At 42.8% G+C, this 26,662-nt stretch overlaps 1 protein-coding gene across 4 annotated transcripts in view; it reads right to left on the bottom strand.

Annotated features, from left to right (window-relative positions):
• Window positions 1-26,662, bottom strand: part of bnc2 (basonuclin zinc finger protein 2) — a 155,652-nt gene that overhangs the window by 86,336 nt on the left and 42,654 nt on the right. Inside the window, exons 1-3 of one of the 4 annotated variants that reach the window (XM_069530267.1) lie at window positions 6,307-6,728; window positions 4,974-5,318; window positions 1,411-1,470 (exon numbers count right to left, since the gene is read on the bottom strand). In XM_069530267.1, coding sequence (XP_069386368.1) covers window positions 1,411-1,470; window positions 4,974-5,318; window positions 6,307-6,309 — 408 coding nt within the window. In that variant the 5' untranslated portion in view covers window positions 6,310-6,728. Of the gene's footprint in view, window positions 1-1,410; window positions 1,471-4,973; window positions 5,319-6,306; window positions 6,729-26,662 lie in introns of those variants that run through there. The other 3 variants (XM_069530266.1, XM_069530264.1, XM_069530265.1) reach the window with 3 other exon arrangements.

Here is a 26,662-nt window from a genome sequence, read left to right as displayed (position 1 = left end):
ACACAAAAAAAACTGCACTCGCTCAGTCTCCCTTTCACGCTGGCACACACACACACACACACACACACACACACACACACACACACATAAACGCACAAACGCACAAGCACAACTGGCATATGAATATTTAGCCACCCACTCAGAAAAATTAATGACAAAAACACAGACATGAGTGCCTCTAACACACACATGCACACACACAAACTTCACCATCAGAACACACACACACACATTTGACACCAGATACATGCACATATAGGCATCCATATGCTCTGTGTGCAACGACCCATCAAAGACAGACATGGAAATAATAACAGTAGAGTGTAACCACACACACATACACACACTCACACACACACACATTCACTCACTGTGGATAATTCTACACATATGCATCAAATCACTGCCTCACAGTCCCTCACAATGGCAAGAAGCAATGTATATGCACCACATATGCAACATGCAGCACGTCTGTACCTCACTGGGTCAAACAACGTGTGTACACACACACTCACGCACTCGCCGCTGTAAGTGTATCAGTGTGTTAATAGGCAGATTAGCAAACTCTGTGATCTGCACTGGGGAGGATAATATCAACCCCATTTCTGCACCCAGACAAAACAAAGTGGAGCATGTTATTCCATAAATATGTCTGTCATCGTGCCCTCAGAGCCAACAGCGTTCACTTTCAGCGGTTCAACATAAACACACTGAACATGGGCTGAACTGTGCGCATTCAGGAAATATGTGAAACAAAGGGAAAAATCAGCAAACATGGATCACAATGAAAAGTTAAAATATGACACAAGATATGAAAAACAGGGGAGGATATTAAAGAAAGATGCATGAGAAAGAACTGAAGCCTGACATAGAGAAATTTAGATTTAGAAAAAAGCTGACATATTTATATGATCAATGCCAAAATGCCTGTGCAATTTAACTGTCTCTAAAAACAGACCATTGGAACCAGTCATCGCACATTTTTTATTATTAAGGAAGAAAAGAAAACATTAAATTACTTTAATCCAAATATTGATTTTATCACAGTTATTTGCAGCGTTTTAGTTTAATTTTAGTGAAGTTTTGTAAAATGATACATTTGTAATTTAAGAAATAGAAAAAATGCTGCAGATTTTTAAGATTTCAAAATTTTGATTTGTTGTGGGAAAAATGTATGTGGAAATTAAATGTTGAAATAAACACTCTCACCTTTGGTAAAATGCCATAATGCAGCTTATATTATTATTATTATAATTATACTTTAAAATTGAAAATTAGGCTACTTCAAATTCATATTTCTGAGTTATATGTGGAATAGTGTCCGTGTGAGAGGCAGTAGCAGGATATATAAATATATAAATATACAGGACTGAGAGTATAGACAGAAACCAGGCTCTGGTGTCACTGTACCTCCTCCAGGTCTCGGCCCATAGTCGACCTGTCGCACTTCAAAGGAAGCCGCGTTACACCCTTGCAGAGAGAAAAGGGAGAGTCTGTTTGAGAGCTTCAGTTTCAGATTGAAGAACATGCACTGACTGCTTCTTTTTTCTTTTTATCTCCGAGCTGTGCTGCTGTGTGAGCCTGGGTGGCAGCATCCGATCCTCAGGTGGAAGTCAGGGCACTTTCTTTCTTTTTTTTTTACGAGCTCCTCTAAATCCCTGAGCTGCTCCCTGCGCATTCCTCCGTCTTTACGCACGAGAGAAAATAAAATATAATAATAATGAAAAAGAAAAACACGCGGCCTGCGGCTCGTGCATTGTGGAGGAATTATCCCTGATGAACCAATTAGACTCGGAGCATCACTTAACTCCGGGGTTTTTAACTTGCAGGGGTCGATATTCAGAGCCACGCATGCAGCTACAGCAGCGGGTCAATTAAGACTCCGAATATTATCACTGCGTAAAGTCTGCATGGGAAATAATTCCAACTCCTAATTAATGTTTGTATTTTTTTACTCCCTCCTTCATGAAACAATTGTGAAAGTTCCCTCTTGAATGTGCTTTGTAAAAAAACAATTGTGCACCGATTTCTGAGCATTATGGAGGCTGGGAAAATAGGTAGTATTTATCGAATCCATTTCATCGATTACATTTAAATTGCATGCTGTTTCCTGTTGACACTTGCGTGGATTGTGTGATGGTTGTGAATCTCCTGCTCGTGTGCTTCAGACAGAAAGAAAGGGGGAAAAGTTTCTTCAAAGATTAAAAGCCTATTAAGGCCTGTTATGAGAGGTGTAAATTATCCACCCACAGAAAAGCCTCCATCGCCACTGGTGTTGATTTCGTTAGAGAAACACACAATAATGAAAAGTGAATGCACGTGTGATAGGTTGTCAATATGTAATCCTAACACCCCTGATAACATAAAACATTTTGAATATTCAGCTGAATCAATTTCTCCGATTTGTATCAACACGAATATACGTTTTAAAACGTGTCAGTGATTATGCAAATAGATTATTTTATTAGTTGCCAAATAATTCACCAATAACAGCTGATTTTTTGAATGAAAAATATAAAAATGTAAAAATCTATTTAAAAAGAGATCGATCACTTTGGAGGAGAAATTTCAAATTGATATTTATTTTCTTTTCATTTCCTTCACGCTGCAAGAGGCAGGTGCTGCTTTTTATTGTTTGTGGTTCAAAACAAGTGAGGAGAAAAAAAATGGTTTTACACCAAAACGCTTGATTCTTAATTCGGAGACTAAAATCTTTTGGTTTGTTTACAGCCATCGGTCAGTGACGTTTGTGCACCGACATGATCAGACACCTGCTTCTTTTAAAATGTGCTGAGAAAATGGAGCACTCGCGTCGAAGGGATATTTTCTCTCATTTCTTAAGTCCTGATGTGTGTGTGATTTACAAGGAATTCAAATTAATAATCATTTCCTAATGTTTTGTCTTGGTGATGCCCTGCACCTCCACCACAGCTGCATCCGTCCTGCCCGGCGCAGAGCTGCTGCATGTGCGTCTCCATCGATCAAATGGAAATATAATTTGGCCTTAACAACAGATAAAATACCGCATCCCTCGTGCCACCTTGTTGATCTTTAAGGGAGAGAGGAGAGGGGAGATTTTGAAACACAAGCCCATAACCCATCTCTCTCCTCCCCAACACCCCAGGGTGCGCCTTCTTCGGCAAACACAAAGTCATTATCGGTTAGATTCCAATAAGGCGAGTCTGTCAAGGAACAGGCTTCCTTTGGAGAATTTATGTCATGCCTACTAAACATGGGAAGATGTCTTCTAAGTGGTGCGAGGAAGGATAAATAACAGCGAGTCCCACAGCTGATTATATTGAAACAACGGTGCGCATTTGTAAAAAGGACTGGGGATGCAAACGTGGGGTCCCAGCAGATGCTGAGCACAGGGGCCCGTCCACCTGCTCCATACCGGGAGAGGAGCAGAGGAGCGCGCACCCACCTCCTCCATCTCCTCCAAACCCCTCAGCAGGAGTTGGTATTTATTTTCTTTAGGGAAATGTAAAGAAAAAGACTTTGTACAAATGTAATGTGCATGAAAAGTGCACGGATGCGATTCATTTCCGTGTGGTAATTTTTAAGTTAATGCCAGAGTAAGTTAAATGTGAAGAAGAGGGTGGAATAAATTAAATAAAACACACAAAACAATCAAAGGAAAAACAGTTGCCTGCAAATGTGCCCTTTCCAAAAGTTACCTCGGTTACATGGTTTAGTCTCAACGCATCGGTTTCACATCCTAGATTACACCTTTGGGACTGAAAGTAGAAAACAGTGTTCGGGCTGTGGGCATCGACACGGTGACAGAATAAGTTTCTCATCATTTACAACAGAGCCGCGGCGGAGCTGTTGCGCAAGAGCCGCTGTGGCCTGAGCGCGTAACAGCGTGCGCATGGTACGGAGAGCCTGCAGGTCCCGCAATGATTAACTGCGACCTAACAACCATCCCCTATCTTTACTGTCGGCCCCCTCACACACGTGCGCGCGAACGGACGTGCTCATACACACACATAAACACACACACACGCATAGATGCACTCCTCTTCCAACTCCTTACCTGACAAATGTCTCTGAGAAATAACTCTTGCTCTAACTCGGGAGATACTTCAAACTAAAGAAAAATACGGACAGAAAACTATTGAGGGATTGAGAGCAAACATCCACGATAACAGGCGAGAAACGTCTGGAGAAAATGTGGACTTTCCTCAGCCGGTGGACACTGTCCGTTATCACTACTCTTTTTTCCAGCGGAGCCTGCGTTCACTCGCGGCTCCTCTGCCGGTCTGCAGCCGCGCAAGGGGCTTCCTGCCTCGGCCACATGAAGTCAATTAACCGGTCCCAGAGGGGTGCCCCCTTCCCGAGCCTTTATCTGCACCGAGGTTATCAAAACACTGCTGTTGCTTTGCTTTTAAACTCCACACCGCTCACAGACCAATTACGCAGACTTAAAGCATGTATGTAACCAATCCAGACAGGGATAATCCATCAAATGGTGAATTCAATTATTTATCTGATAGTGGGCAAATTTTTGCATTTAAATGTGTGTTTTTACAAGTAAATAAAATATGCTATTTTTTTAGTTTTTTTTTAGAGAGAGTGGAAAATGACTCTTGTATGGAATTAGTGAAATAGTAAAACCACAACATGAACACACACACACACACATTAAATGTGAAATATTACAAAAGTCGGCACGAGTTGTAGAATTCATTTGCATGTAAAAACTCTTCATTTTGAAATATCACCAACAAAACACTGCTCACAAACACCAACCCACCACACATTACACACACACACACACACACCTACTGACACACATACAAACACTCTAATTCCACTAACACACACACACACACAGATAGTAAACATCACATATCTGAACATGCATCACCAGAGGAAAAATAAAAGTTTGCTCCTTGAATACAGAAGAGAATGAAGGAGAGGGGAGTCAGGCATGTAGAGGGTGAGAGAGGGTGAGGCTGAGCTTGACGTACCTGCTGGGACATTCTGTAGAGGAGGTTGCTGTCAGTGCTCTGCTGCTGCCATGTCCCCATGAAGCCCGGCTGCTCAGCACTAGGCGGTCTGGTGCTGAACTGCATGGAGCTTTCGCCTGCTCCCTCAGCGCTGCTGCTAACGATGCTAATGCCACCCAGACCACTTCTGCTGCTGCTGCTGCTGCTACTGTGGCTACTGGAGGGGATGCTCGTGCAAACGCCAGCGGTGCCGTGGGGTCCGTTAGCCTTTGCTGGAGGTGGCCTGGGCACTTCTGGGTCTGTGCTGGGCTCTGGTGGGACTGTGTCGCACTCACTGCCTCTCACATCCAACTCTGCCTCTTTGGACTTAGACAGAGAGAGAGAGAGAGGGAGAGACAGAGAGAGGGAGGGCAGGAGGGATGTGGGAGTGTGAAGGAGGAGAGAAGAGAAAAAAAAGTCAGTGAAGGTGGGTTCTTTTGGGGTCGTGTTGCCTTTTGTTCGCCTCATGTGAGACCTGCTTCTCGAGGAGGACAGCAGGGAGAGGGGAGATGATGGAGTAGTGTGTGTGTTTGTGTGTGTGTGTGAGAGAGAGAGAGAGGTTTCTTGGCAGCTGTGGTGGTGGAGGAGTGTGTGTGGAGTTAATTCTCCTGAAGAGAGAGAGAAAAGAGGGGCTTGCGGTGAATTTCCTCTGGGGCCTCGTCCTGGACAGAGCGAGATGAGCGGAGCAGCGGAGGTGAGGAGGGATGAGGAGAAGGATGGAGGTGAGGAGGGGGCTGATGAGAAGGTGAGCAAGAATGGAGTAAAATAAAATAAAAAAGAGGAGGAGGCGGTGGTTGAGTGAATTATAGTTGAGGTGGGATGCATGATGTTGTTTGTGGCCTTATAGGTTGTTTTTTTTTTTTTTTTGCTTTTATCCATCAGTCATTTTGTTCCCGGGCATGGACTCAACACAAACACACAATCAAACACGTGTTGACATGCATGCACACACTCACACATCCTGCAGTGCTCTAAACTAAAAGAAATGTCAAAGAAGTAGAGAAAAAGTTAAACTACAACTTAGGAGCTGCCATCATCACATCACACTGAACACATGCTCACACGAGGATGAAAACCAATCAGTGTTCATGTTTATTTAGTCAATAAGCAGAAATGTAAAGAAATCTAACATAAAGCAGCAAAGAAACAGAAACACAAATAAACCGTTTCTGGAAAAAAAAACTAAGTGTGCATGTCAAGAATCTAAAAGCACAAAAAAAGAAAACTATTTGTTTTCTAAATACAATAGAAGTCCAGTGAAAGGCTCAATAAAAAGCGAACAGCTGAACGGATAAAACGCAAGAGTGTCTCTTACCATCAATTCAGTGTGTGTCCCAGCAAAGTGGAGAAGAGATGTGGGAGTGAGCCACCAGCTCTCCAGCTCTCCCTGCCTCCCGCTCCTCTCTCTCTCTCTCTCACTCACTCTCTCTCTTACTCTTCTACACTCTCTCCCTCCCTCTCTCTCTCTCTGTGGTTGTGTCCCTCTCTCTGCGTCCGTGCCGCCGCCTGTCCTCTCTCTTCTCCTCTCGCTCTCTCTCTCTCTGACTCCCTCTGTCTCTGACTCCCTCTGTACTCCACGGCAGCCGCTGAGGAACTGAAGTGAGTGCCTGAGTATGTGTGTGTGTGTGTGTGAGCGAGTGAACGTGTGTGTGCTACAAGACAGCGATCGACTGAGTGTGTGTGTGTGTGTGTGTGTCGGGCTCAACTGAGTCAACGGTGCCTCTGCACTCTGAGATGCTCAATGACATCGCGCTGCACGCTTCTTCTCTCTCTCTCTCTCTCTCTCTCACTCTCTCTCACTCTCTCAATCGCGCGCGCGCACACACACTTCCTCTGCTGGGGACAGAAGGATGGGGGCACGCGCCATCGCAAACAACAGAGAGAGGGGAAGGGGGTGTCCCTCTGCCTTATTACTACCGGCACGTCTCAGAGCAACTTAGTTCTCCTGTGGGACATCCCACACACGCACACACACACACACACACACACAGAGAGAGAGAGAGAGAGAGAGAGCTCAGTTTCTATTTTGAAATTTAAAAAAGTAGTTTTAAGATAAAAAGCATCAGTGTTTCAGATTGTGAGCAAAAAAATATTTCTTTGTTCGAAACATGTGAGAAAGCTGGATTGTAGTTTTTACCGGAGTGTTCTTTGATTGCAGCTGATAATGGTTCTATTTCTGATTTGTAGGGCAACCATCAGAAAACAAACAAACAAAAAACATGAGGAAAAAAAATATCTATACACTTGTTATGTTTCGCAAAAAAATCTGGTGCCTTTGTTTGATTTTCACCGACTCTAATGAAAGACTAATGGAACGCAGGCAGTGTGCCACCACACACACACACACACATATGCACACAAGCACACATACACACACACAGGACCCTCCCTCCTCTCCCCACGGAGACTCTCAGATTTTAATTAAGAAAAAAATGAGGAAGAGGTTCCATTTTAGCCAAATTGGTCCCCACAGCAGCAAAGGTAAGAGAATAAAATGAGGGATGGAGGAGTAAAGGGAGGCAGACACAGAGAAAAAGACACACAGGAGGATAAAACCCCCCAAAAAGAGAGGGAGGAAGGAGATCTATGCTTCCTCTGACAGAGCACAGGACACATCTCAAACAATGAAGACATCCCCCCCTCCCCTTCTTCCATTTCCACCTCCTCCTCCCTACCCCTCTTCCCTTTAAATCTCCAATCTCCTCTTCTCCACCCCGTCCTTTTCCAGCACCACCATCATTAGAGAAATGACAGACCAGGTGCCTGAGTCTGCGCCGAGAGTCATTGTGATCTTTTCACAGCTGAGCAACAAAAGAGAAAGGGACAGAGGGAGAAGTTCTCTCCTCAGCTGCGTTTAAATGGCTCCTGATGTATAAAGTCACTTCAGATTTTGTGGTAAATTGCAGCAGACAGCAGCTCGGTCGTCTGTTAAAAGCCTTCAGTGCAGTGTACGACTAATGGCAGCATACTGTTAACCTTTGCAGAGATTATCACACTGGTCATTACTGTTCTGCACAGGGGATTTCTATTAAGCAAAGAGAAAAGTGTAGTGTCTGTCTCGCCACTTTGAAAATGGGCCGCTGTGTCTTTTGTCTCGAGCTCAATTTATATCTCCACTCCTATCTCCATCACTGCCTGCATCTTTTCTACATCCTTTTTTGTTTTCTGTTATACCCCTCTCTTTACCTCGCTCCCTCTTTCTTTTACTCCCTCCCTTTCCATTCTTTTCTCCATTTGTCTTCTGCTCCGTGGCCTGCGTCTTGTCATAAAAGGCGTAATGTGTCACCTCCTGTCCATGAAACGCCAGCTCTGCTCTTAACAACTTATTGAAGAGGAAATGCACGAGGCTTTGGCTAATTATATTAAGTGACAATTTAGCGGCCAAGGTTCCTCTTTGCTTCCCAGCTCACGCTTTTCTTTCTCCCCCCGTCCCCCCCTCCCCCCTCTCGTCTGTAAATGTGCTTGTCTGTGGGTTTTTTCAAGTGGCACTCAGTGTTTCAAGTCAAGCTGGTGGCTCAGCTTCTGACCTGGCTGGTTAATGGCTGTTATTTGTGGGAGGGAGGAGTGGACTCTGCCAATATTGCTCACTCTCCCTCCACATCTCTGTCTTTTTTTTCTTCTCCCCCCTTCCTCCCTTGCCCCCTTCGCCTCTGCTGATGGTGATGGCCGTGATGACGGAGGAAACGAAAAAGAGGTGCAGGAGTAAAAATGCGGAGATGGATGGACAACTTTGGGGAGGAAGAAGGAAATGGAAAGATGAAAAAAAAAAGCACATGAATTAGAAAAGGGGCAGCGGGGGGAAAAAAGGAGTGATGCAGGAGATCCTCAGGCTCCTTTATTAAAACTATTATTGTGCAGGACTTGAGAATTCCCCCAGGGGCAGGGGTCCATGTCGAAGCCCATATAATTAACTAGAGGCTCAGCTACGGATCAATTACCAGACAAGCAAGTGATAGCCGAATCAATGGAAGATCATCAGGCTCGTTATCAGTGTTGCAACTCATTAGAGGAAAAGTGAGGTAGAGAAAGAGACGGAGCCAAAAAAAGGGGTGGGAGGTGGAGATGGGGGAAGAGGGCAGCTGGGTGAGGCAGGAGAGGGCAGGAGAGGGCAGGGTCGGTGTGTGTGGTGGACTGTGTGTGTGTTGTGTTGTGTTCCTCCTTAGCTGCCACTGACTGGTGACAGGGGGAGCTGTGTATGACAGAGTGCAGCCTGCTCTGTAGCAACACTCACTGAGGCTTGTACAGATCAATACGAGCGTGTGCACGAGGTTAAAGCTCTTCCATAGCATCCTTATTCCCCGGCGACTCACATGCTCAGTCTGGGGTCCAATCCCCACAATCCGAGCGGTCAGACAGAGACAGCCAGGATTGAAGAGTTCCAGATCAAAGACTCAAAGCTGCAGGAACATGAAAAACCAACAACTGTCACTAGGGATGACGCTTTAAAAAAAATGATGAAGGAAAAAAGTAGAATTATCATCATTTAATCAGCTGATTAAATTATCAACAAATCTTTCTAGTCTGGGTGAAATGTCAAGTAAAAAAAAAAAGAAGCAGCAGCATAAAGCAGAAAATATGCAGCGTGATCCATTCGCTTGTTTCGCCAAATTTGCTGCATGAGATCATTTTCTTCTTGCTCATTTCGGTACATTTCACTCATCAAAACAAACAGTGTGCATGTGACACATTTTGATAATCGTTTGATACTGCTGCTCTCATGATCCGAGCGCAAGCAGTGTCCACATATAATTTTTTTGTCCTGGATATTTTTTATTAAAATACCTACAGTATGTTAAATAATCAACTAACGGTCTGAGACATATTGTCTACATGCTGTTTCTGTTTTGAGATTTAAAGTGGCAACACTTTTGAAATCTCTGTTCTTTCTGGGTAAAAATATTTTCTAGCTTTGGAGGAAACGTACGATTAATCAATCTACAAAGGTTTCATTCTTGTTTATGTCTTTTTCTGTTCATCCGGTCTTGTTTCAGTAAATATATATAAATATATTTACGCTGGGTAAATATAAAATATAAAATAATAACTTTAGGCCCGAGTGAACCTCCTCTGGGTCATCAGACACTTCACATCTGCTCTCTTGACCTCTGACCTTCTACAACTGCATGCAAATGGTGCTGATGCCATTTCAAATATTTCAAATTGTACACATTGTGAGCTCTATAATATTTTTTTTAAGATGTGCTTTGGACGTGATATCCTATATATCAATTCAATTTGTTGTGTGTGTATATATATTAAGATATTTCTCTTTGTATCTCCCTGTTCTTACTTTCTATGTTTGTATTTTTTGGACACACAGGAAACTTGCTATTTAATTGAATTGTACAATTCTGCCACATTGGATTAATTGACTCTAGATCTTTGCACTCTTATTGTTAAGTGTACACGTAATACAATTTACAGTGGCCTAATAATTGAATGTGGTGCTGTAGTCAATTGGTTGGTCGATATGTTCTTGTCAGACCAAATTCTCATTGGCCGGACAGTCACCAGTGTTCAATTCTTACATCAATATTGTTAAAGGATTAGTCCATTCATTTGGGAAGAGAGTTCATTACTTTTAAAAACAGACTACTTGTGAAAATTGGAGAGAAAAAAACCTAATGGAGAGTGTGTTCTAATGTTACTGAAAGTTTGAACTTTAAACTATCTGACGTCATGTCAAACAAGTTGATGTTGGGCAGCACTTAGTGAAAAAGGGTGACAAAAAGGTGGGGGGGAAGAGGAGGTGAACTTCTTTGCATTCAGATGTGAACTTTGTGTTTAATCCTTGAGGCTCTGAACGTGAACACATCAGAACTGACCTATTTCAAAGTGTTTGGTCTAATAATGATCCAATATGCTGCAGATACTATATTTTTATGTTTATTCATAATTAGGGTCCAGTCAGTGCACTGTTATAGTTTAGTTTAGTTTATTTCACACAATATAAATCACAAAATACATAAATAAAATGTATTTCTGGTAGAAACTGGAATATGAGATCCACACCCAAAATATTTACATTAGAATAAAACATAAAATCAATAATACAGGTAACTGTGTCCAATTTTGTTGATCTAGAGATAATCGATATTCTTCTTTTCCATGTGACCACTGATACTGAACATACAATTTCAGTTCACCAAGATTTTCTTTGGTCGACTACGGCTTAAATCTACTATATTCAGTATTTAATCAATATGATTTAAACTAGTCACCAGTTGTAATTAGGAAAACTGATTAGCAGGAAAAAAGTATTGAAGGTAAAATATTATCAAACTAGCTGATTGTCAGATCAGAAAAAGTTTTAAAAAGTGGGCACGTAAAAGCCAGACTTAAAATAGCGTCGACCTCTCTTCACAACACACTGACTGTAGCTACAAACGTGTTTCAAAAGGCACCCACATTTTAATACCCAGCAAAGCTCTCAGCACTGCCTGTTTGTTCCCAAAACATTGACATCTAATGGGTTAGATGCCAATTCCCCTTTCTGCACCACGTCTTGAGAGGCAGAGTACCTTGCTTTTGATTTTTAGCACAAAGTGATAAAAACCTGTTCAAGCATAATTTCAATTTCAAGCATAACTTGTCTGCTGTGTTATTTTTATTATTATTATCATTTATATTTATATTATTTTCTTTTTTATTTGAAGGGGCTAATCTTTAATGAAATTAAATCACAACTGAGCAAAATTCAGCTCAAATTGGCTTTTGACACACTACAAAGAGGAGAAATGGATGGACAGACACAGGGCAGATAGAGAGAGTGGAACAACACAATTTGTGCAGTGATGGTGATTATGTGCTGCAGAAACAAATGATGAAGGCTGGTAGAAAAGAGGTTGATGAGTGTCTGTTTTCTGAGGAGGATGCTTCTCGAATGGGGCGAGAGAACACTTGTTCATTTAAGGCTATTGCAAGAAAGAAACATCTAGAGTTTATTCTCTCGACTGCTTCGTCATTCAAACTTTTTTCCCTCGTGAAAGATTTGAGATTTATTGTCAATTGCAGGTTATGTTATTTGAGATACGCAAAATAATGGTTTAACACTGGAATTAAGTGACATTTCCAGACGAGTGAGTGCAGCCTTTGTACAGTGTACTGCAGACATAAGCAGGAGCACATGGCTCCAGGCTGGTACCGTTGGTGACCTGATTTATGCTCATACAAGGATGCTCACGCACACACACTCGGGCAGTGTTGTGTGTGCATGTGACAAGGAATGGCGTGTCTATCAGATGGCACAGGGATAGAAGTGTCACTGTTCTGCTACCACTACAGGGCCACAAGACATCATATGACACCGACAGGAACAGCTCTCCACTTGTGAGAGCGGCAGAGAGAGATGGGGAGAAAGATGTAGATGGAGACAGTCGAGGGCACCGAAAGGTCTGAGAGAAAAGAGAGGGAGCCACATGATTGTCTGTGTCACTGATCGCTGCAATCTGGCCTCCACTAATAAGTGCACCTTTGTGAAAAAAGCGAGTGAGAAGAAAACGTCAGCAAGTGGAGCGTCTTCCTGGAGTTATTTAGGATTATCATATGTGATAATAGAATGGCAAAAGTTAAACGGCTGAGAGGACACACTGTTGCTGAGTTGGCAATTCACGACCAGATGACACGTTATGTGTAAATGCTTCACGTGGTCGTTTTGTTCTTCCAAGAAGGGACGACCGCTCATGAGGTCAGGAGACCGAACCCACAGTTTTATCAGCAGCAGCGTAGACACTGATGAACATTAAGGGATATGCACACACACACACACACACACACACACACACACACACACACATATTAATTCAATGGATATTATTTCTGTAAAGTTTCACATTAACAGAATCTCTCTGTAATCCCAATATATACTTTATATATATACTTACATACATGCTTGTGTACATTGCATCTATACTTGAAAGATTAGTATGGCTGCAGTTAATGTTTACTGTTCTGCTGACTGTATTTGGATTAATTATTGTATAATGTCAATACATTGATAAAGATGTCAAGTTCTCAAAGCCCATGACTTTTTGGATTGTTGTGAAAAGTTGATTAATGGTTTCATTAATAGTTACATTCTATAGATCATGGTTTGTCAGTAAATAATTTTGCTAGCTGCCTGTAAGTCTCCATGAAAAATAAATTATTTGCTCTTTATTTGAATAGATACAGTAGTGTCTCTTCGGATGTATTTGCTGGCATCATGTACAAGTGTGTCGCTAAGAGGACGAGGCATCAAGGAAGATAGTTTTTTTGTTTTCTGAATCGACCTATTGACATTAGCACAACTTCAAGATCATCTCTCCTAAAGGGAGGTCCAGGATCAATAGATCACTAGAAGGACACTCAGTAGAGTGTATCCATCCACGAAGGCCCAACAGTTCTCTTATGAAACCACATTTAAATTAAATAGATCCGGATTTTGATTTGGATCTGCAATAAGTTCTCACTGCACATTCTCTAAATATCAATCCCCCTAAACACTCTAAAGACGCCCTGTCTTGCAATGTTAAAGGAAAGTGAAAACAAAAACTTGAATCTGCTCCCTAATGCGGATCAGCACTATAATTGCATTCTTCCACCAAGTGTTGTGATATTCCATCACCAACAAACCAACAAACGGACAGGATGAAAACCACTTCCCCAGCAGAGGTGACGAGGCTGCTACACCAACATTAACAGTAGAGTCTTGCACATGAGCAAGGTCATTATGGCCAACATCAACTTTGACTCCTAGTACACAGCGGAAGCCAGAAGTATGAGGCAGACGTTATGACGGGCAACAATTTAATGGTAAAAAAGAATCACTATGTCTGACTTCCAGTAGTTGTGTAAGTGTTCTTTTCAGTCTGAGTGGGACTAAAATATCATAATCACAGCAGACAGGAGGACGGAGAGACCAGGTCAGAAAATTATGACTGGGATAGTTTACAGCTGTATTATGTGATGCTCTCCATTCTGTGCACTGCTGTGTGAAAAGTGTGGTGGGTGTGTGCAAAAGGAAGAGAGAGCAGAAGAAGACATGGAAGAAGAAGAAGAAGATGATGATGATGATGAGGTTGAGTTCCACCTATTGCCTAATGACTGGGGTGGTTTCAGGGCATTTCACAGATATGTGTGTATCTGGGCACCCTGAGGCCATCCCTCTGCTTTTTCTCCCTCTTCTTTTCCTCCTCTCTCTCCTCCGCAGTCATCCACACTCACACTTGGATAATTCTCTTCTAATCATCTCTATCTTTTCTCTCCTCCCCCCGCCCTCATTTACGTCCCTCATGCCTCCCCCTTCCCCTCCACTCTGCCTCTTCTCACCTCATCAGACAGGCCTCCACCCCAGCTCTCCGCCGCCTCCAGCCCCTCACTGCTGTCCTCTCTCACTGACCCGTGCTCGCCCCTAGTCACAGGGCGTTGTGTCTCTACCTGCCAGGCTCCCTGACAGCCCCACGTCCCCCCTCACCCCCTGAGAGGAGACCGCCTGCCCATCCGGAACGCTGCCGTGGCAACCCTGGCAGCGCCCCCATTGTACACCCCCCCCCCACCTCCACCAGTCCAATCTCTTACGAACTGAGAGCGCTGAGAGTTTGACAAAGTCCTTCCCTACAGTGTCTTCCCTCGCTTCTCTCCTCTCTGCTAACTTTCCATCTCTCATTATTCTGTTTTTACCTTTCCTCTTTCACAGCCCTCTGATTCTCTTTTCTTTTCTGACTTATAATATGTCTTTACCTCTTTCAGCTTTCCGCTTCATTTGACACTCAAGCCCTTTTCAGACATGAAATCCGCAAAATGTCCAGACACTTGCGGACATTATCCAGACTTTGCCTTCCACATATGAAGAACGCAGCAGGAGATTGTCCGGGTCAGATGCGTTCACAACAACATGAAAATGTCTGGAACACTCTGCATACAGCAGGCAGATAAAACGTACAAATGTAGCTGCGGAAATCAAGTGTTTGTTTTGATTACATGAGATATTTACATTCTTTTCGGGGGAGGTTTGGTTTAGCGTCTGTCACGTGTTAGAAACATCATCAACATGCTCACTTTATCTTCGTAGTCTTACATGGGCTCATTGGTTTTTACCGGGGGGGTGGCAGGAAAAATTCATGAGAATGTCTACAGCTCGGTGCATGTTTAACACGGACTCATCTTGCTGAGGCCCAGATCGAGAGCATAAATTCAGCGATTGTTGCAGTGACCTAATGCTCTTTGAATGAGGTCTGCTGTTTGTTGAAGTGGGACAACACGGCACTGAAAAGAAATAAAGCACCAGAAATAAACAAATTATCTTTTACCCTTGAAAAGGTAGGGTTGTCTTATATCTACATATTTTATATGCAGAATTATAAAATGTCATATTCACTACATCTAATTTTTGAATGGAGAGAGTCCAACGCCAGCTGACAGTTTGTTGTTGACAGGTTGTTTGTAGCTTTAATGTTGCTACGCTGGTGAGTTTCCTTCCGTCTGTTTATAGTGTGTTTTTGAGTTTGAGTTCTACCCTGTGAAAATTTCACTGTGCAGAAGATTTAAAAGTGAAGCGTGTGGAGGTGTAAACATTTAGAAGTGTGAGTGACTCAGAGCTCTGACACTTAGATTGGCAACACACACACGGATTCACTCAGCTCAGACGTCTTCAATAAATGTTTCTATTAACTGTTTTATCTTTGCTCTCTCTTATTAATAAAGACCCAATGTATCAGCTGTTAGTTAACATTGAACATGTCAAGACAGAGGCCGAAAACAAAAAGCCTGAATATTTTAGTAGAATATTTTATTTTTGTCTCAATGGGACAAAAAAAAGCATCAAGGACTTTCCCCAGTTAGACAAATAGTATTTTGAGGAAACTTATCTAGCCTGACCAAATGTTATTCCAAAAACAGGTGCCATAAAAAGGGGGTTTTATATTATTTGAGGGCTGTCTTATATTCAACAATACGATGATTGTGTTTAAAAAGCCGGAAAAGGAGCCAAATGGGGATTTCTCAGTCTAATGCTAACTGTATGTCTGGTTATGAGTGTGTGTGCAAATGTGTTCCGAGCGAGAGAGGTCATCATGACCAGCTGTGCATGCGAGGCAGTGAAATAATGGGAATCACACTTTATAGCAGTTAGCCTTTGTGAGTAACAGGGAAGTCCACGACTGCTTTTGATATAAAAAAATAAAAATTCAATGACTTCACAAAAGCTTAGACGTGGTCCAAAAGAGCTGTGTACCATCTGAGTCCTGCCGGAACACTAATGATGATCAGGGAGGGAGGTGGGAACCAAAAAAACAAAACATGTGGGTTACATTAGCCAGGGGAGTCTTTATTTATGGCACACACATGACAAGGAACATAACCGCTAACAACACGACAAACACACAAACACTTGTGACTCTTCCCAGGAAAAAAAACTAAAATGCTCCCAAATAAATGTCACACAAATCATCCTGTGGTAGTGAAACCACTTTGCAAATAAGAAACAAAGTTTTGGTTTGGTTCTTAACTTCTAAGAAAAGAGAAGTTCAAGTTTGGGTTCAATTCTCACTCCCAGCACATCCCTCTTCTCTGTCTGTCTTCCTCGTCTTTCTACACGTGAAGGAGAGCAGCTACAAAAGTGATGTATTTTTCATTGTTAAACTTCTGCATGTTGTCTGCATCGACCGAACAGGACATTAAAAAGTCATTTCAGCTTCTCTCCTTGTGAACCTACACAGAGGTTGTAAGTGTTATGCCCATTGCTGCCCTGCGAGCCTCTTCTAATTGAATACTGTCCCACAGCAAAGGCAAAAAAAATCTGCTTGGTGAAAAGAAACGATTATTATTCCACCATCAGGTTTCAATTACAAGGAAGAGGGGGGGTTAAGTGAACATCAAGTCATATTAAAGTATATAGGAGGCCACTGGCATTGGGAGACTTTGTTGAAAGCTCTCGTGTATTAACACACATTTGTGACCGTGGCCAAGTTACAATATTTGATTATTACAGCCGTAGCCGCAGGTTTGGCGTGCATGGCTTTGGGTTCCCGTTTTCGCCTTAGAACCACTTCCACGGAAAACAAGAACCTATTAGTCTGAGAGCAGTGATGAGGGACAGAGAAAAGATCTCCTGTCTACATCTGGCATGCACAAAGGCCAGAAACCCAGCTGTGTGTGCGCATGTGTGTGTCTTCGTATGTGTTTTAGTGTGTAGACACGTTGCATTGCTTTAATACATAAGACACGCGGGATGGAGTTAACGATGAACCTGCTTTGTAAAATTTGTGTAAAATAAGAAAAACTGGCTGCTGTTCATTATCTTACAGTCACTCGTAAATCACCTCATGCTCCTTTAATTCTCGTCTGTTTTCCGAGCGTTTATGTTCACTCTGCTGTCGGCCTCACTTTCTCTCACAGTCAATCTTTCTCCCTCTGTCCTTACACACCACCACGCAGGGTTCTGTCACCTGTCTCAGCTCGTTCTATCACTCCCCGAGAGGCAAGGGGATGGCCGCCGCATTCCCAGAGGCAAGACATAAAGGGCTGTGAATGGATGGATGGATGGCGAAGGGGACGAAACCAAAGACTAAATTATTAAGTGACACTTCGCTTCGCTTTGACACACACACACACACATGCACACACACTTACAAGGCAGGCAGGAGGGTAAACGCATTAGAACAGTTAGCCCCCTGAATGCACCCGACAACTCAGCTACACGTTAACTCACGTCAAAATCATCAAAGTAGGCCTGGGGCTCTTAAAATTTTTACGCTGCTGCTTGAAGGGACGTTGCGGAGCCGGGGAGGCTTTCTGAGAGTGAGTGACCCTGTCATCACTGCCATCACTGCCAATAAATAAGTAAATATGGGAGTAGAGTGGCTACGCAGCGTTGCAACAGAGTTGACAGCACCCGTCCGCTGTGAGTTTGTGCCCCCGTGTGAACATCAGTAAATAGGTATCTGCACCTGTGTGTGTCGGTGTGTGCATGTGTGCGTGTACTCTCCCAACCTCTGACGAGCTCCAGGGGGGCCTTGCTTTTGCCACCATCTTCCCAGCTAGAATGTGCCAAAGTGTGGCTTCATTCACTTAAGGTCCACCTGGCCTTGATTTCCTGTGGACAAGGCTGGAGCGCACTGGGAGAGCTCTGGTCTAATTTGGTTCATAAGGAGACGGGGTGATGGGCCATTTGGCCACCATGGACCCAGGCTCTATGTTCAGGTCTAACAGGGAGAGGAACAAGGCCACTCAGCTTGTAGTTTGTGGAGCTGCAGCACGATTTCACAAGAGGTGAGATGACCCAAGCTTCTGTAAAATCATCCTCTTATATCAGGCCAAATCACAAACAAAGAATAAAGCATTTAAACAAAATTCTAACTGTAAAACCAGTATAATGAATAATACAATTATTCTCAATGAAGTTCATAGAGAAACCAGACATTGTCTCAGTGTCTGCTTCAGCCTTTGAGCACCACAAACATCTTTCATTAGCCTCCACTGTACAGCTGCAGGAACCTCAGTGATAGAGAGAGCTGAACTGTGAGTAAATCAGAAAATGCATTTTTGGGCTCATTCATTTTTTAGTTGACGTTACTGAATCTTCTCTTCAGCTAAAGAATTACAATTAAGAACTGATGCCTCTAATGAGATGAGATGATTTCAAATGTACCCACTGCTGCTATCCTACTTCTGGAGTTTTTAAGAAATTAAGTTTGATCGAGCAACACAAGAAGTAAAATCAAAAATGGTCCAAGACTGGTTATGTTTGTACCCCTATTTGTTTTTAGGTTTGTCTGTTGTTCAGTGAGTTGGTTTGTTGATTGGTTGGTTGGTTCGTCAGTCGGTTTGGTTAGTTGGTTGGTTAGTTGGTTGATTGGTCTATTGATTTGTTGGTCAGCCTGGATAACTCAAAAACTACTTAACCGATTTCCCAAATTTTGCAGATCAAGACAAAGGGGCGGATTCAGATTTTTTTTATCACTTTCTATAACATTGCGAGATAGGGTATATTTTTGACATGTTCATTGTTTCCCAGAGAATAATGTATGGGTCTCGATAAAAATTAAAAATCAGTTTTAAGGAGATAGATATCTATGTGTGTGTGCAGTACAGTGTGTATCCGAATACAAATCCAGATCCAGCAGATTTAAATGTAGTTTCTTTGGGGTGGTTTTCTTTTTTCCAGCCGCAGAACAGTAGCAAATATTGACGTGGAGCGGAAAAGGGGTGAATCCAGGAATTTATCATCACTGTCTTTATCATTGTGAGATAGGGCCCTTCGCAGAGGAATGCACTCTACTATTCTAGTTTGATAATTTACAGATTTTGTTTGTTTCTGGGTTTATTTTTCATTAGTGTATCTATTCTATGAATCGTCAGTAAACAGTGCTGCTGTGTTTGACATGACTTAAAGTGGTGTGAATAACACGGTGTAACATACCTAGCAGTGAGATGCATTGTGGTTCTTAAACAACTATAGGGAGTGTTTGTGAATGTTCTCACAGTTTGGATGCATCTGTATCAGTGTCTGTGTGTGTGTGTGTGTGTGTGTGTGTGTGTGTGTGTGTGTGTGTGTAAGTGTGTGTGTAAGTGTGTGTGTCTATTTGCGGGTATGGGCTCATTGTAAAGCCTGCTAATTGCAGTTGAGACTCCTTTAATTAACACACAGAGAGGTCTCCGGGGGACGTATGGGCACTGTGAGTGTGTCACGAGTTTATATGCAGCCAACCTGTGGGACCCAACAGCCTAATCAGAGCCTTTTAAGTTCTGCCATGCTCTCACTGGAGGATTAACTGAAGACACACTTTAGTCGTGGAAAATGAGACAACCGAGGATCACGTTGGTCTAGCTGACAAAACAAGCAAGTCGTTTAAAAAAAGAGTGCATAGAAAAACTAACACTTTGAACTAAGTACACAATAACGCTGACAGCGAGAGGTGCAGCATTTTCCTGTTGTAACGGCTTTATTCAGCTTGACAGTGTTGCCCAACTGTAGACAAAATGGTTGCTCTGCTGTTGTTGTTTGCAGATTGATGGTTTGCGAATGGCAAAGGGAGCCACAAGAGACATGACACAGGGGTCTGACTCAATCTTTCTCTCTTCCCTTTGTCCACCCACCTCCATCGTCATTTGCTCACTCATTTCTCCTCTCTCTTTAAAAAAAAACAACTTCCTCTCTTTTTATTATTCCTGCCAATTTGGACAGGAGCCCCGGTCAAAGACAGATTACACTAAGTCGCATATCAAACCTAATCAATCTTCAGCCCCTGGAAGGCATCACTCTCCCAATGAATAATTACCACAATCCAGTTATGAGCTGCCAGTGCCAAAATGTTGCCACCACCATCTTTTAGGATGCTGGAACCACCGGCTGATTAACCGCTGAACTTTGTGGGGGGGAGTTTGTGCTGTGTGGTCCAAGGAAAGAGAAATTCAGAGGCGAGACGAGATGAGAATTCGTTCATGACAGACGCCACTTTTTCTCTATTGTGAATTAAATAAAGTAATTTAAACTACACTGACTCCAAGTGGCACCCAGGGTATGCAGAGCCGTCCAGAGAGAAGGAGCGTGATCACAAGTGTGTTGTGATCCAGGATTCAGTCTGGCAGGGATGCTGTAGTCAAACTAAGGCCAAACTCAATTTGGCCCTCATAAATCTTTTGTGCAGCTCGGTTTTACAATAGAAGACACACGCTATACCACCCTCTGCTGCTAACACACACAAATGCACACGGATGCACACATACAACGAGATAAAGATGATTAAAAGGAGAGAAAGGGGCTGCGGATTGAGGAGGAAGGAGTGAATGATGGATGAATGAATCAGCTTGTTGGTGAGCAGCGGGGAGAAGATGCTCCAGTCATACGCTGTCAGTCAGTCATTCAGCCGCTGATGTGTATGATATGATGTATGAAAGTGTGTGTGTGTGTCAGACAAGATGAGGTTCTTTCATCAGGAGGCATGTTGAGAGGAAAATATTGAGAGAAAATGGACAAGAAACTGCTCCACCACCGTGTTGTGCATGAAGGGAAGTGGTGGAGACCAGAGGGAGAAAGAGGAAGAAAGGAAAAGGGGGGGAAGAGTAGTGAGTACATAACTGCAGGGCAGCTGCATTGAGCGGAGGAGGGTGTCATTTAGAAAGTGGCTGGCTCAGCAGTGGCCATTAGTAGCACTGTGACACAGTGGACCGTCAAGCAAACAGATAGACAGGCGGAAGAACGAGCATGAATGTGAGCAGGCAGGCGGGCAGGAGATGAACAGGTTCACAATTAACAGGTTGAATAGGAACCAGTGTTTATTTTCATTATCGATCAGTATGTTGATAATCTTTACTAATTATTGATTAATAATCAGAATATAATAACTTTCCAGAGCAAAGTATGACGTCCATTGTATTGTTTTATCTAGTTTGATTGTTGAGCTATTTAACTTACAGTGATATAACATTTTGAGAATGTATATTTTACACTTGACGATTCATTTCCTAACAAGAAACAATTTAAAATGACAAATTGAAGATATAACATGTAACAATTCCTATGATAAATATTGTGTTGTCTTGTGTACTAGTGTTCAAACACAGAGAAATCCCCAATTTTATTCAAGGTAACAGGACGTTTCATTTTGTTCGCCTTTATCCACTTTACCGAGTGCCTTGCTCATCTCTTCTATGACTTTTGGGGCAAATGATATTTGATGAAGGAAAAACACACATCAGCCAGTTAGTGGGTCTGCAATTTTTTCCTTCTATTGTTTGTACGAGTCACTGGTGGTGAAGACAGCAACTCCCATGATCCCACACTGCCTCACAATGTCATCAAACTAGGTCTATTGGTATTTCTTTTGATTGAGAGACCTTCAATATAAACATTGTGTATATATACAATTAGACCTGGACAATAACAAAAATCCAGTGCCTACATTACCCACAATCCAACCAGCCAGAGAAAGTTTGGTTCAAATTCGGTCTAGTAGCAGGTCATGTAGCCTTAGGCCACCAGCTCCCAGCAGAGATGAAGAGCGAGCTGCAGAGGTCACTCAGATGTTTTTATTTTGAAACCTGGAGTCTTCTGCTGCGACTCAGTGATCCCAACTCAAATTACATCGTTTGGATCAAATTGTTATTTATTACCCTGCAACAGATGTTAATTTGTAAAATCGGTGGATTTCCCCGATTGGAAGAATATACAATAGTCAAAGCATCAAACTGTGTTTCTAGTGAAATGAGACCTTGAAAAATACTGGGAGGATACTAATATTTATACCATTTAAAGTAATTTAATATTTTAAGCTATGGAAGCCTCTTATAACATTATGGTGAAAGACCAGATACTTAATACTGAAATAATATAGCCGTTCTGAAAACCACAAAACCCAGCGCGGCACCGCAGATAACTGTGATTTTAAACAAGATGGAGTGAACGAGAGAGAAAGAGAGTTAAGAAACCATGAGAGAGAGAGAGACATAACTTAAAATTACTCAAGCCCATGAAATTCCTTAGACAGCAGAACTAGCAGTGAAGGCTAAACACTCCAGAGTCTGGGTGTTGGCAGACACAAAACATCGCCCCGGTCTGAAATCTGAGGCTTTTGAAAACGCACCTATCGCAACCTTGCAGCCAATCATGTCCCTTAGCTCAAGTTAAAGCACCAATCATTGCCAGGATTGTATCAGGACAAGGCGATGACTGCTGCTAATCTGATAAAATAAGAGGTATTGTTCTTATCGGGTAATGAGGCATATCTAAAACAGTGACAGATTATTCATCATCAAATTTCATTGATTCGTGACTCTTGATCTGGCAGCATTTTACAAATACCAGACACACTCCATCTCTCTGCTTTTTTGTCCAGCGGTCAAACTAAATGGCTTTTTAGGTGAAACGCCGCAATCACGCTTTATTTATTTGCCTGAAAGACAATCTGAGCCTTCGCTTCGCGTTCCCACCGGTCTGTCCAGCCGCCCACTGCCAGAAAGCATTTTGCTGGGGACAGTGTGGTCCTATCGGAGTGGCAGGAATTCACAAACAGGGGGCAAACCAAGGTTACTGAGACGGAGGGCCCAGGCACGCTCCCAAATGAGGCAGGCGCCGACACGGCCAGCACATTCTGGGGTCCTTCTGCTGACTAGCCACGCTAGGACTCATGGGAAGGGAATGTAAGGGCCTGTCGCGGGCCAAGTTTGGAGGAGTGTGGAGTGAGAGACAAACAGTTTGAAGGGAACAGGGTTAGCACATGAGAACGCTGCATGTGTGTGTGCGTTTAAAAACCTTGACAAGTAAACTCTGGCTGCCGTCACTCGTCACTTCTTTGTGTTGGAAAAGGCCGCCTTGCCACACCCCGTGGTATTCCCTCACAGGCCAAGTCTTCTCCCATTCCAATGAGGAGACATTAAGGGAAGAATAATCACTTTGGACGCAAGCTGCCAATTTAGTCTGAACTTATTTATCTCATTTAGAGTCCGTTTGGAGGGATATACACATGGCAAATGCCGACTTCTCAGTTCCCACAGACAGAGAAGGAGAGACCGCTGGCAGCACTGACAATATTCCTCCATTGAGCTTTTCTTTACTGTAACAAGAGAGGGGGTGACGACGGTCTGCCAAACCCTGACAACTGCAATTCTGTCACTGCTCGCTGCCAGTTGATCTGTGGCTTTTCTCTTTTTTTCACTGGATGTTTTACCGCTAATTCAATTTCTTCTGGTGTTTCAAGCATTAAATTTTGAATAAGGATCTCCTGGTAAAAAAAGGAGGCTTACCTTCACAAAAACAAGTCGCATACGCGCATTAACATGCACGCTGGTAGATGTGGAGGAAGGATAATGGCCACCGTAGCAGCTCGCCTCCACCCAAACCACATGATGCAGGGACCCCCCAAAAACTCATATCCTACATGGCTCTGCTGCGCATACTAACTAGCCAGCACAGCACCCAAAGGGGGTACAGTAATGCAACTGGAGATGGCCTCTCTTTTCATGGAGCATGCACACATGTAAGCACAAACACACACACAGAGGCACATTAGGTTTAGTCTAATTAGCACCGGTATTTTCAGGGCTTGTTTGCGCAAATTGGAAATATGTGATGTGAATTAAAATACGGCGGGAGGGTTTTTGTTCCCAGTAAAAGGGGTTTCACCTTGCCCCTTTGTTGAGGCTCATACGAAAGTAATTTAGTCCAGAGAGAGAAAGAGGGAAAGGGAGAGAGGTAGTGAAAAAGACAGAGGAAGAAAGAAATAGAAAAGCAGAGACAGAAAGAGAAAGAGAAAAAGAAAGGAGGGGGGAGACACATTCCGTTTGGCCCAGAGTGAGAGGCACTGTGGGTGTCTGAGGGCCCTTGCTGCCAGTAATTGCTTCCATATCGGACCCTTCCACGGTCACACACACACACACACACACACACACACACACACACAATTTGTAATGTTAAAGCAGACACTTATCCATAAAAAAGCAGGATTCAAAAAAACTAGAAAAACAGTAATTTACGCTATTTAAATGTTCACTAAATGTCTGCGTGTATCCAACCACTGTTTTCATGAGGTTCGTCATAAATCACAACAGGGCACAGAGCTACTGCCTGACTTGACCAGGCACAGTGACAGGTCACCTGCATGAGAACGATTCCGAAGAAAAGAGATCTTACTGACATGAATCTGATTCATGGTAGAATTAAAGGATGTTTCTGCAAAGATGCAGTCAAACATGTATGTAAATGCCTGTCAAACAATTGGTTGATCCATTCCTCTCAGGTGGCTTCAACATAGAAAAGGAAAAATGTCAAAAGTGCAATAGATCAGGTGTTAGAGAGCACATCAGCACTTAAGAGTAAAGACTAATAGAGAGATATAACAACTGTTGTTTATATTGTCCCTATTTGCTGCTGTATCTCATCTTATCTTATATTATCTTATCTTGTCTCATCTCAGAGGCATTTTTTATTTTCTAAATCTGAAAAAATCCATGTGTGTCAGATCTTAATTTACTACACACACACACACACACACACTGTACACTCAAATTCAAATCCAAATATACTGATTTATATTAGTGTAGTTGCTCGGTTACAGATCTGTCTTTCTATCTTTTCCCATGTCCTCTTGTATCACAATGTGTATATTTCAGTACACGAGCAGCGTAGGCTCTACTGATCCTCCTTCCCTGTGCTGTGACTCTCTCTTAGTGACACATAGACACCCACAGACACACACACACGATTAGTAACAGTGGGTCTGAGAGGGGTTACAATAGTCATCCTCTGCTCCACTGGCAAAAGAAAAATAGGGCGTTACGTGAATGTAACCACATGTGGCTGTGGCTGCATTTGACTGTCATGCGCTGCCTCTCATGTCAACAACAAAGCAGGAAAAATTTTGTTTTCACTTTTCTACATACATATCATACATTGACTGACATTTAATTCACAGACGAGAGCAGAGCGAGGGAGGGAGGGAGGCAGAGAAGGAGACGGAAGAGGAAGATGGACGATTCATATGGAGGGAGGTAAGAAAAGAGAGGGAGTTACTGTGTTTTTAATCTGAACTATTTAAAGAGGAAATCAGTTTGGTCATTTAAGCCGGTTACAGCCTCTTTACCAGGTGCAAAAGCTCGTAGGAGACCGCAGCCTTGAACCTGGACGGCAAAAGAGCCAACTGCATAAAAACTGAATCTACACTTTACTGGGTTCTACTGGAGTTTAAATAGCAGATGGACTGTGTGTGGGACTGCGTGTGTTTGAGGTTCAAAGCGTTAATGTGAGTATGACCACTTGAGAACGTCTGCGTGGAGAGTTGAACAGCCACTAAAATGAATGAAGTCACAGACACACTCACACACACTCACAGTTCCCACCTGAGCAGTAATTTTAAATGACTATGAGCCTGTGTGACTGAATCGGCTGAGCTCACAAATCAAATGCACGTGGGGGTGAGTTGAAGCTTTCCAGTGAAGTGGCAGAACAAGAACGTACATGTTTGTGTGTTGTCCAGGTGTGTGTGTGTGTGTGTGTGTGTGTCTGTAACTTACACAACAGACAACACTTGACTGCCCTCTCCTGACTCTATCTGCTCTGTGGGGAAGCACCTCCGTGACATAATATTTGATTATCTGAGCATAAACATTGGACATTTACAGAAGATCTGGTAACAAAAAAATAACTATCCCACCCATCATCCCCTGCCACCACAGACACACTGTAGACTGCAGCCTCATTGAGGGGGAGCCATAGGGAAAGCTGCAGCAGTTTGATAAACACTATATATGTGTGTGTGTGTGTGTGTGTGTGTCTGTGTGTCCCCTGGAGGAGTGGCTGTCACTGTATCAGTTGCCACAGTAGATAAGGCAGTGTACCGCAGTGGAGCTGGTAATGATGCTGGGACCACTGAGACAAGCGGAGGCGTCTCTGCTGCTTCTTGCTGATCTCATCACATCACACACTTTTTATACACAGTCTCACAAAAAACATCCTCACATACACACAAAAACAGTATAAAAGCGATGGAGTTGTGTTTTTTTTCCCAATGCTTTTCTATTTTTCTGGTCTTTTCATCCTTCTCACATCTGCTGCTAAACTTTCACTTTCACTTTCACTGCAGAAAATGACTTTTCACCATCAAGCAAAATATCGTGTGATTTATAGAAAATAGCTGATATCATAGAAAATTAAACTACTGAAATATTTAACTTGAAAACAAATTTTCCACAGAAATCAA

Source organism: Paralichthys olivaceus, chromosome 8 (assembly GCF_024713975.1).
Source record: "Paralichthys olivaceus isolate ysfri-2021 chromosome 8, ASM2471397v2, whole genome shotgun sequence".
NCBI classification, from domain to species: domain Eukaryota; kingdom Metazoa; phylum Chordata; class Actinopteri; order Pleuronectiformes; family Paralichthyidae; genus Paralichthys; species Paralichthys olivaceus.
This window is presented reverse-complemented; position numbering and strand designations above follow the sequence as displayed.